This window comes from Fundulus heteroclitus, chromosome 16, assembly GCF_011125445.2.
Source record: "Fundulus heteroclitus isolate FHET01 chromosome 16, MU-UCD_Fhet_4.1, whole genome shotgun sequence".
Taxonomy (NCBI): domain Eukaryota; kingdom Metazoa; phylum Chordata; class Actinopteri; order Cyprinodontiformes; family Fundulidae; genus Fundulus; species Fundulus heteroclitus.
Genome location: NC_046376.1, coordinates 29,487,429 through 29,499,893, shown reverse-complemented (window position 1 = coordinate 29,499,893; position 12,465 = coordinate 29,487,429). Strand labels below are relative to the sequence as shown.

The 12,465-nt window shown below is 46.2% G+C and overlaps 1 protein-coding gene across 1 annotated transcript in view; it reads left to right on the top strand.

The window, feature by feature from the left end:
* Window positions 1–12,465, top strand: part of smurf2 (SMAD specific E3 ubiquitin protein ligase 2) — a gene marked incomplete in the record, with an annotated part of 41,036 nt that overhangs the window by 15,046 nt on the left and 13,525 nt on the right. The window contains 2 exon segments of the mRNA XM_036148387.1: window positions 7,324–7,362; window positions 9,763–9,871. Coding sequence (XP_036004280.1) covers window positions 7,324–7,362; window positions 9,763–9,871 — 148 coding nt within the window.

Here is a 12,465-nt window from a genome sequence, read left to right as displayed (position 1 = left end):
AGGGCAGTAGTTTGGTACTGTGAGCATGTTTTTAAAAAGGGTGCCTACTTTTAAACACGATCGGTTGTTGGTGATTTACTTATCCCGGGTCATATATGCAACTTAATCTCTAGGGGATAAAATTGTTTTAAAGGGCAGGACATTTTTCCCAGGATCTCTGTGTATGTTTGAGTGTTTCTGCAGCTTTGAACACATCCATGACTGTTATCTCAGCTGAGCTAATAGAATAATAGCCTTTATTTTTTTGCTTAGAAAATAGGAAATAAATTAAATCCTCTACATTTTTTGCCCAGATGCAAAAAAAAATGTCAAACATCAAGTGTTTCTTGTTGCTGTCTTTTCATTTAATATTTATTTATTGCTTAAAAAAGGTGGGGGGCAGATTGTTATCCTGTTCTTGTAATTCAAAGAAACCCTCACTGACACTGGAAATAGGCACATCTAGTCTTCCTACTGCAGTAACTACTACGCTGTACTAATTAATCTTCCCTACAAAAGCCACTCTAAAGATTGTGATGGTGAGCACAACCGTTTAGCGCGTAGGCGTGTTGCAATCACCGACTGGGAAAAGTCGTGTTTTATCGCTTCTGATCGGCCGACCATCGGTCAGGTGTAGCTGAAAATTTGCTGATTCCTTTAAACATCTGCTGTGGTTTCAAATACCACCGGTAGCGCATCGGTAACACACTGGAACTGTGAAGGATTCTTTGTTTTTCCACATCTCTCAGATCTTTTCTTGGGTTTAGGTCTGGAGAAGCTGCAGTTTTGTCAGATTGTCAGGGAACACAAAATGACGCATATCTGTGAAGTGGTGAGAAAATGATGCTTAGTTTTGGCCACACACGGCTTAAATTGGTGGAAACTGGACTGTTGCTCGGTTTTTTTGAGAATTTTTTGACACCTATCCAGGAGTATTTGTTACTTCTAGTGGCTCACAACCCGAGCAACCTGCAGTTGGAGCGCTGCTGTTTTTTAACCACATAGAGGCCCATCCTCCTAGGTGCCTACAGAATCCGATGCAAATGAACAGTTTTGAGATTTTCCCCTTTATAAATATCCCAAAAAAGATGGCGTGTATTCAACCCCTTTTTTCCTCACACTCCTAAATAAAATCCACCACAGTCATTGGCTTGAGAGTAGTACATGGAGGCAACCTTTGTGTAGCCTAGTAGTCTTAAATCTTTCATCCTGTAATGGAAGATTATGGCAAAACTGCAAACCTACCCAGACGTGGCTGTCCTCCTGTGCTGGCAGGCTGAGCAAGAAGAAGTAATTCATCTGAGAAGCAGTCAAGAGACCCTTGGTAACTCTGGAGGAGCTGCAGCTCCACTGTCGAAAGAACGCCACAAAAAGTCTCATTTTCAGGAAGCCACGCAGGGGACAGAGCAAACACGTGAGCAGGACTCTGAAACAGATCTTAAACTCAACGAAACTTTAACGTGGCGAAAAAGACGACGATAAGAATAACAATGTAGAAGAAGGTACTCTGCTCAGATATAACCGGAGTTGGTCATCCTTCTTTTAGTTCGACCAGTTGGTCACTTGTACAATCTCTCAACAATAAAGTAATATTTAGACGGACTCCCACTAAACGTGCTCCCTGTGTGTATCAGGGTAAATAGCTGCGTGTCTGCGAGCTCGTCGTGCATGGAAGCTCCGGGACTCTGCTAATATTAGCCTCCATCTGCTGCAGGCCCAGTGATAACGATCTGCAGAGACCACATGCAAGACTAAACACCGGGAACAGAGCGCGAGACAGTCCAGACATTAGACAGAGATAACGAACAGCTTGACTGGGGCGCTTAGCAGCAACCGCTTGGGAATCTGCTCATCTTCACTCTCCTAGCAGGTTTGAAGTCCAAAAAAAAAGGCCGAGGAGGAGTGGAATGGGGGGGGGAAAGGAAGCCCTTTTGTTTATGGAGTAACAATGTGGTGCGTGAGACCGCCTGGTCCTCCTGGGCCTGGAGTCCAGACAGACAGGCAGGCAGAGGACAGGGGGGGGAGCGGGAGGAGTAGCTGGGGGAGTTTGTTCCCCACGAAGATGTGCTGGGTCGGTGCATGACTGGAGGAACCAGGTGGACAGGAAAGGGAGGTTGAGTATGCGGTCAACCTGAAGAGATTTGTTTAGGTTCACATGTAGTTACAGTTTGATGCGAGCAGATGACGGGCTGATTCTCTGAAATGCCCCTTCCTCTTTGTCTTCCTCTTAATTTCCCCCACCGCGGGACAATAAAAGGACCTTTCTATTAAGCCTCGTTTCCAGCTAGGCTAGAGTCCGGACGTGGACGGGAACGGTGGATTATTACCAGCCAGTTGTCTTTGGTTCCCACAGCCCCACTTCCTCCACCTCGTCGGCTCCAGCGTAACGGTTTACCGCAGCGTAGCAGAATAAAGGGAGTCCTCACTTTAACGTTTGCCTCATTTCCCATGATTTTTCCTCTTTTTCTTCTCTCTGTGGGCGTTAGTGGCCACAAAAATAGTTGTATATGCCCGGATTATAGGAAATTAAATCAGGGTTTTGCTTTAATCTTGAATTGAGCAGTGATGGCTGCCATGGCCACGCTCCCTCCTCTCTCTCTCTCTCTCTCTTCCTTAGATGTCACGTGACCATTCTCTCCCCAGGTGTTTGGCCTGCGCCTGGCCGCCTTCATTGATTCGCCTGCACAGTGAGACCCTTTGTGCGTCAGCCTGGGAGAAACTCTGCCCATCCTCACCCCACAGGTGGGACATTGGACTCTGGCCGCACCGAGCTGCAGTCAGGAGTCGCTTTCTACTGAAGACGGAGAAGGAAGGAAACGTGCGTCGACGTGGGCCGGTCGGCGAGTCCTGCTTGGACGCCAGCGTGAAAATCCGACATGTGATTTAGTCGCAGTTGACTCAGCAGACATTGAGAGAGTCCACTCATTACTCTCTTTCCCTCTCATAGCTGCTCAGTAGTGTTTCTGCTCGGTCACTGGCAGGTTTTGGAATAGCTTCTACCTTTGGCGGGGCGTATTCTTCGGGGGGGTTAGCCAAAAGCATAGCATCATTTCTGCTAACTTTTTTGTCAAGGCAAAGAAAAAAAAAAATGTCATTCTAACTTGAAATATCTTTGCCATTCAGTGGCCTTCCTCTTGTTTCCCTCCTCCATCCGCCCTCGTCCCCATCCGTCCACGCTGCGATCAGAATGAGAAACACGGGGAGCACAGAGGTGCCTTCTCTCAGCTTTGCCTCCGCCCCAGCTGTCGCCATGACAACCGAGGGCTTTAGATGGAGGGGGACGAGGACGCACAGGGCTGTGTGTCACTTCTTTTGAAGGAGCATCTGCCTTTCTTAGCGATAGCAGGGAAGAGGGTTAAAAATCTTGAGTGCATGGGGATAAAGGGATCGTGTCCTTTTGTACAGTTCCCATTTCATTTCCTGTTTTTAAATGCGTACCAGCTCTGCAGATCTGGGGACGGACATGTTAGTATTCGATCCTTTCCATCGCAGCTCTAGCTGTACGTTTATGGGCGCTTTCCTGGTGGAAGGAGAACCTCCACCTTAGTGTCTAGTGTTCTCTTCCAGGGTTGGCTTTTTTTTAGCTGCATCCATTTTCACTGGAACTCTGACCGGCTGCTGTCATGCTGCGGGCCTCAGCATGATGCTGCCACCACCGATTTTCACTATGAAATGGTGAGAAATGGCACCAGCACCCCTCGCGACCCTTGTGGGATCTCCAGCTGTCAATGGGCGAGAGGCGGGGTTCACCCTGGACAGGTCGCCATTCTGTCACAGGGCAACACAGAGACAAACAGGACAAACAACCATTCACTCACACCTAAGGACATTTTAGAGACACCAATTAACCTCACAGTCATGTTTTTGATCTGTGGGAGGAAGCCGGAGTACCCGGAGAGAACCCACGCATGCACAGGGAGAACATGCAAACTCCATGCAGTGCTCCAACAGTGCTACCCACTGCGTCACTGCGCAGCCCAGGATTTGATTATGATTCTGGAATTCAAATATTAAGAGAGATGAAATGGAAATGTTGGCTTTTCTGAATTAATTCAGAATGTTCGGCCTCTCCGTCTCCATGCTTTGAGAAATAGATTTTATCCCTCGCCACCCAATAGGCGGAGTTTTGTTTGTTTTTACGCTGGCACAGAGCAGGACACACGACAGATGTGAATGTCACCGGGAAGGGTGAAAAACAACTGGACTGTTTGGGGGAAAATGGACATTTGTTCCATCAACAGAATGATGTGGGCATATGGGGCTCGGCTAACAAAAACCTCCCGCTGTATAAAACCAGGAAGTCCAGTGGCGTCCCTCTGGACACTGACGAGGCTCAGCGTCATTAGCTCCACCCCAGTTCAGCTTCATTCACAAAACAGAGGCGTACCGTTACACCTGACTTAGTAAGCCAAGCTAGTACTCTTGAATAAAATTAGTTTGACTAATAACGTACTCCAACCAATGTATTCCCCTAAAGGGAAATCATGCAGTGACTCTCATGGTAAATAGGGGCCATTTAGCTGCTTAGACGGATCTGACTTTAGGATCAAACCTGCTTGACAGGCCACTGCAGGTATCATCCAGACATGATCTTTAAAAAAAATCCGTAGTGTTTACTTATGAGTCCGATTATTAAACACCCGTCATTGTTTTAACAGCTCCTGAGGGGCTTCCTTTCTGCCGAAGTCAACGCTCCTGAGTGTTTTTTATTGGTTTTTAGCTCTGTTTGCAGATGGAAATCAGCCCCTTGTATGTTTTCATAAGGAGCTTATTTCGGTCTAATTGTAGTGCTGCCTTCCTGCTGTGTGGCTAGCTGAGGGCCGCTAATGCTCTCACAGGAGGGCCTGCCTTTTCCCCTCAGCTTAGTTTGCTGTAAACCATGGCGGCTTCTCCTACTCGGTCTACATTTTCAAAAGTATTTCTTTTTATTTTACTACCTACGAAGATGGTTTTTTAGCTCTTGGCTGCAGGTTTGGGGCTCAGGGCGATGGAGGATTTTTCAAGCTTTTTCAAGCCTAAACAGAGGACTATAACTGTCCACTGGTTTCAACACACCAGTCACCTCTGAGTGTGCACAGACGAGCAAACGCAAGCCTGTAGCTCATTCCCCCTGTCCCTGTCAATAATTAATGAAATCACTGGAGTCAGAGAGGAGAGCAAGGTGTCTCTTTGTGTGTGTGTGCGTGTGTGTGTGTGTGTGTGTGTGTGTGCGTGCGTGCGTGCGGCGGCAAGTGTTGGCCTGCGCGCTGGCGGAGAACGCGACAGAAAGTGATGCATACCAGATGTTTTAGAAATGAGGTGGGTTTCACTGGAACGTAACACATTCCCAGGGATGTTTGTGGAAAGAAATTCTTCCTCATCCGCGGAGCATGTTCTGCAACGCCGCCGCCTCCCACAAACCCCTGCCCCAACATGGCCGCGCATCCAGCTTAAGTCGATTGTTTCTCCTTCTCCTCCCATGGCTTTAATCTGGCAAGGAAGCTGCGCTGTAGTGCTGTTTTTCTTTTCCTCCTTATTCTTTTTTTTTTTTTTTACACCGTGCGTATGTAGATTTTGACCTGAGTGAAGCTGGTGACTTGTGCGTTTTGTGGACGCGGGACTATAAAAAAGTATGACTGCCAGCTGGGTTTCAGCTGCAAGCGAAAGTGATTCAGAGCGACATCTGACATGGTGTTAGTGTCTGGGTATGCGTGGCATGGAGTGGAGGGCCAGCAGAAAAAGGCAGGGACTCGTGACCCAGTAGCTGAAGCTGCGGCGCGCTGCACCGGGCGTGCCTTTTGTGCGCTGATGTCAGGGGAAAGCTGGAGGGTTTCCACCTGTGGCCCTGAAGAATCTGTTCGGTTGAATGGCGAGCCTCTGCGAACATCAACTTCCAGATTTTCACCTAGATTCAGGTCTTTACTTTGACTGGTCCATTCTAATAAATGATGTTGCTCTATGCCGCCTAGACACTTGGCAGCCTCTAACAGATTTTCACCGCAACCTTTTTCCCCCTGGACCCGTCTGCTGTGTTCCTCGGGCTTCAGGATGCTGCTTGTTTAGCTAAACCTCCCTAACAAAGCTCCGAGGCCGTCACGGAAGAGCTGCATTACCCTGAGATAACCCAGACACACACAGGGGTGGGCTCTCTTCTCCAATCTGGGGGCCTCTCTGGCCAATGGGCTGGCCTCAAACTCATTCGGTCAGCGTAATGCAGCATTTTTCTGCTTTTCATTTGTAAAATATGTAGTTTTTTACTTCATTATTTTTGCATTAGCTTACGTTGGTTTATCACATAAAATCTCAATCAAGTCCGTCGCAGCTCGACACCGTAACGCCACAGTTCTGGGAGTAGCGCGACCTTTTTAGCGCCGGCGCATTTTGTTCGCATGCTTTTAGATGGATTATCAGCGATAATGCCCAGCATTGCTACTGAAAGGTAAGTCGGCGGACCTCTGCGCCTGCACAATTAGCCCGGGCGATGACAAGCGATGCAGGTTTCATAGAGGTCCGGGCTATAAATAATCCAACGTTGTTCCTGCCAACAGCAGCTGCGGCGTGAGAACAGGTTTATTCAGCCTGAAAGTCTGCGGAGCGGCAACATGTCGGGGGGGGGGTCATGTAAGACGTTGTTGAAGGCACGGCGGCGGCGAGATCGTTAATATTGTACCTCGCTCTGTTCTTGCCCTGGAACCGCTCCAGCGGCAGTCGAGCAGATGTTTTACGACACGGTCAAACCCTTTGCAGCGGCCAGTCGTTTCTCTTGGCTCCGTTTCTCCTGAATGCAGCTGCTTCGGACCCCTCACAGTTTCAAAAGAATATGATTAAAGAAAACCAGAAACTTTCTCCTTTTTAAGTCTGCCCTGAGAAGGCATCATCTCTCTTTTGTTGTTCTTTGTAACCCAGAGATTCAGACGCACCGATAAGCCGAAGCACTTTGTTCCTCAGCGGGACTTAACTTGAGAGGAAGTGTTTCCATGCGCCTGACTCACTGGCTGTAACTCTGAGCTCCAGACACCCAGGTGGCTTGGTGGGCTTCCTCATCAATCCGTGCTTCACACCGGCGGGTGGGGGGGGATGTTAGTAGCTGTGCCTCGTCGTCACCTCAGCAACGACTCCCACATTACCTACTAGCGGAGCAGCGGGATCAGACTCTCTGCTGCAGGCAGGCTGGTTGTGATGGAGATCTCTGTTTTATTTTTTTCTTCCTCCACCTCCTTGAAACTTGCAGAATGTTGGTTTCACTAAAAATAATAATTACCTCAAAATCTCCTTTGATTACAGTTTTACGCCGCAGAGCCAGAATATCAATGCTTTCACGCTTGTTTGGTTCCGCCTAATGGTTGACTTTTCTTTCTTTTCTAGTCCTGTGTGCCAAAAACCTGGCAAAGAAAGACTTCTTCCGTAAGTATCCCACTTTTGCATCTTCAACCTTTGGGCTTTACGGTGAAATTTTGTAAATTCTTGTGTCCTTTTAGACGCACGCTGTAAGATCCTCTTTATTCTGAGGAATATAAGACTGAAAAAAATGGAGCTACATATCTGGGCCTTTAAACATAATGTTTTCTCTATGTATTTCCTGATGACCAGTGTTATCCTACAACAGACATTGGTCCCGGTAAAGCTGTCTAAAAATCCTTAATAAAAAAAACAGGTTTGTCATGGAGGTTGTGTAATCTTTCTCCAAAGGTAGAGAAAGATTAAGCAGATCAAACAGAAGAGGGTAAAACTGCACATTTACGGCTTTAAATCTGATACTTTCAGAAGGCATCGTCTCTTTTAAACCCGGAGATTCAGACATTATCTGCAAAGCACTTAGAGGCTGCTCCTGATCGATTTTACGTTAGGAAGGTTTAATCTTTAACTTGAGTACAGTTGGTGGGGCAAATGTTGAAGAAGAAAACATTTGTTGTTCTTCACAAAACCACCGGTGGTACAATTATTTGGACCCTGAACAATTCCTTGGAAACAAATGTGGCAGATTAATACTTTATTCTTTTAAATGAGTTGGAGTTTGAAGGGTCCTCTAATCAGTAATCCACTTATTCCCCCTGGGTGGGGGTGGCTTTAAACAGAGGATGAAAATATGGAAAAGCTCTTCATCAAGTATGGAAGATCAGACATACTGTGGGACTCTTTCTTCTGTTTAGTTAGCTTGTTAGTCCAAAACATTGTGAGTTCTGACATTCGTAAATCAAGCTCCAGCGGGACTCCAGGAGAAAAGGGGAAATGTGTTGTCGCTGGATCTTTTAACTCATTTGTTCTTCAGAGGACCGTACTGCATGTGGTTGCAGGAAAACAGAACCTCAACCACATCTTCAGAACCTCGCTAGGGCAGGACGACATAGAAACAAAGCGTATCGATAAAATAGAAATCATATCGCTCCATATCGATAATTATCAACAAATTTAAAACATATATTTTACGTGCAGGCCTGACCATTTTATGCTGTTGCTTAGCGACCTATTTTTAGATACAGAGCACACAAACAATGAATTCAAAGTCAACCCTTTATTCAACCAATATTTACCAAAACTGTAAGTTTTTAAAAAGAAAAGGGGACACGTGTTCTCTGAACCCTTTGAAGGATGTTTGCATTAGTCTGGCTGTCTGCTATATGACTTTACAACCTACCATGACGTTAGGTGTCTCTTTGGTTTTCACAAAATATTCTTCTTTTAAGAAATTCTTCATTGGAAGCTCATAGTATTTATTTTGTATTCCTTTTTTTTTTTAATAATAATTGCACAGCTGTAGAGAAGGAAATTGACCTCAGGGGATTCCTTCTAATGCGGATGTCTAACCTAAAAACGTTTCCACTGTAGCTTCTTTAGACTTTTTTTAACCTCAAACTGATGGTGATCAGCTGCACCGTGTCATGGCTTGCAAAGGATTCACACTGCTTGAACTTTCTCACATTTTGTCTTCATATATTAACCACAAACTTCTATGTATTTTTATCACCACTTTGACTGAAAGACCAACACCAAGGCGTCCATAATCGTGAAGTGGGCAGAAAGGAACCCAGACCACAGGTTCAAGCTCTCGCCAGAGATTTTCCTACAGTTTGTTAATGAGAAAAGGTTTTGTCCAACTGGCAAAAAACTCTAGATATCTGGAGCTGCTGGAAACATGCCGCAGAGAGTTGTCTATATATGAAAGTACTGAGTCAGGGGACCAGAGTCTAAACCCAAGCCACACATTATATAGGAGAAAACAATGTATCGATCTTCTTTTTTCTTCTTCACAATTTCACAGCATTGTGTTGGTCCGTCATGTAGAAACAATGAAACATATGTTGATGTTTGTGGTTGGAACAGAGAACATGTGAAAGTGTTAAAGGCCACTGTAAATAAATTCACCTTTCTCTATTTAGAGAAATCATACAGTTCGGATTAGGGCTGGACGATAATTCAATAACAATATATATCGATGATGAAAAGTTCAACAGAATAACAGATTTCCTTTCATCTGCATTCTAGCCTGTCATGTAGGTTAATATTTCAGTTGTTACATCCACCCAACCAATCACAACGCAGACCCAGGAGCCAAGCCCCGCCCCCTCCAAAGAGTTCAGAGAGCACGTGTTCTTTTTTCTTTTATTTTTTTGCTAAGCAACAGCATAAAATAGTCAGGGCTGCACTTAAAATATATGTTTTGAATTTGTTAAAAATTATCAATATCGATCAATATTATTTCTATTTTATCGATATGCATTTTTTTCCCTATATCGTCCAGCCCTAGTTCAGATAGGGTTCTTTGGATATTGAAACTTTAGTTAAGGCTCTCCCGTCTCCTTTCAGGCCTCCCTGATCCCTTCGCCAAGGTGGTGGTGGACGGCTCCGGCCAGTGCCACTCCACAGACACTGTGAGGAACACGCTCGACCCCAAGTGGAACCAACACTACGACCTGTGAGTCCCCGTGGATTTATTCTCTCACACTTCTGACATCTGCCTTCAGAGACAAAAAGTCCCCTCATTGCTTCATGCCTCACACCTAGCACGTCCGCCTCCATCCAACCCTAACGTGTCTCGTGCTCAGACGCTAACGGGGACCTAATCGGTAACAGATGAAAAGACTTCTTGCATCTGGCCTCTCCGTCTGCAGATCCTTTACGATGACATCACGGCCGAGTCTAAAAAAAAACATCCCCTGGAGCGGCGCTTAAAGAACCAGAGGAGGGGGGGGTCTACAAGTACTGTTTTCCTCCATTGACTGAAACACGTGCTTGTCTTGTACCGCGGCTGCCTTTTCCCAAAGATGGTCTGTCCTGTGAAGGCGACCTGGAAAAAGTGTAGCCGGAGCGTGTGAGTGAAAATGTGAGAGTGAAAGTTTCCAGTATTCGCCCAGTGTTTATCCAGACCGTCAATCATGGCCAACAACGGGAGGAAGCACGTGTCTCAGTTTGTTTGGTTGCCGTGGACACAAGACCCTCTCCATCCCTCCCTCCCTCTCCAGCCGTTAAATGAGCAGCTCGTGTCGCATCCGTCAGGAGGGGAAAATGTCACGTGGGTGCGCGCGCACCTTATGGGCGATCAGACGAACGGGGCGGGGGGGAGGAGGGGGGGAGCCGCGCTCCGCGTTTAATTCGTCCCACGAGGCTGCAGACACACTTGGCTGGAATTTGTCTGAAAGCGTCTTTTCTGTGCCAGCGATGCGCTCCCCGTCACCGGCTGTCAGCGACGACTCTCGAGGCTCGCTGACGGACGCCCAGGCGGCGCGTGGCGAGGGAAGGAGGTTTCAATTATCTAAGAGCTGCCTCGCTAACTTCTCTGCAGCTTGACATACACTTTCAGACGCCTGAGGTTTTATGACCTGAACGCACAAACGCATCTTCCTGCTTTGTTTGATGTAAGGGTCCAGAAAGTCGGAGCGGGCCAGTGTCCGTGGGACCGCTGGCGAGCCGCAGGCAGCGGACCGACCCTTCGGCATTGTTGCAGGATGTGGCCGGCATGCCAAAGATAGTAGACACAGTCTGGCTTTTTTTTCTTTCTCACACTCGCCGTGCCTGCCCTAGATTTGTAAAAAGGGATCCGCGCAGACCGCAGGACATGGGGGAGATCGACTAAACGCACACATAATGGCCCCCGTCGTTTGTCAGCCCGCAGAGGGCAAGCAGGCTGTGATATTCGGTAATGAAATAATTTCTTTGGAGAAGAAGGCGTTCATCAGCTGAAAGTGTTTGCCGCTCTCCTGGGAGTGTCCACTTTATCACATTAATAGAGAGTCCTTCAGGAACCGCGTTAGCAAACACTTGCGGCGTTAAGTGGCCAGCGCGATGTAAAATTATGCACACCCACTCATCCAGGCGTGTTCCCCTGACCATCTGAGCTGTTTTCCAAGTTAAGCTGTTAGCAGTTAATTTGCAGCGGTATTATTAAGCCAAAGCAATGCGTCTTGCCAGCCGAAGTATTTATTTCTTTGCAAGGCTGTTTAATTTAGAGTTTTCCATTTGGTTTATGAACCATATAAATGTCAAATTGATGCTTGAGCATGATTTTAATATTTGAAGTTGCAGTTGTGTGTGTTGTTATGCAGAAGCTGGGTTTTGCACACATGCGTTTTATGATGCCTTGTGCTTGTGATGAGACAAAAGTTCAAGGTGTTTGAATATTTTTTTTACAAGCTTTAGTGTATTTTCATAGGATTTGGCGTAATAGTGCAATGCAAAGTGGGGCAAAACTGGGCAGTGGAAGGAAATTCATTCATGGTTTTTAACCATTTTTAGGAATAAAAATCTGAAAAGTGTGGCGTGCACCAATATTCAGCCTGATACCCCTAAACAACCAACTGGCTTCAGCAGTCCCCTTATAGGTAAATAGGTTCTCCAGGGTTTCAATACAGTCTGTGATTTAATTTCTGGTCTGAAAAAGTTATTTTTAAGACTTCCTTCCTTCCTTCCCTCCCAGCAGACAGGTCAGGGCTAGTTGTAGACAAGTCTGAAGCAGCGTTTGGTTACTAACCTTCACTGCAAGCTTTGAACACGTCACAGCGCTTTGTTCAATCCATCATCTGAAAATGATGGATTGAACAATTACTGAACTACACAGACATGGCCTCCGCCTAAACTGACGCAAAGAAGGAATTAATCAGAGAAGCAAGCAGGAGGCTTGCGGTGTCTCTGGAGGAGCTGCAGAGATGCTGAGCGTAGATAGGTGAATCATTTGACAGCAACCGTGTTAGACGAACCCTCTACCAATCTGGTCTTTATGGAAGAGTGCTAAGAAGGAAGCCGCTGTAGACACACAGACAGGAGTACAGTGAAAGAGTTTAGATTTAAGCTTGTTTATATGTTTGAATGAAAGTCCAGACATAAATCCAACTGAGAATCTGTGGCAGGACCTGCAGCGGCATGTTTTTATTTATTTGATGGGGGGAAAAAACACATTCTAAATTACTGTTTATCTCATAAAATCCCGATAAAGGAATATTCAGCTTTTTCTTTCTAATGTGACAAAATATGAAAAAGATCAAGGGGCATCAATACAGTTTCCAGCCCCTGTAC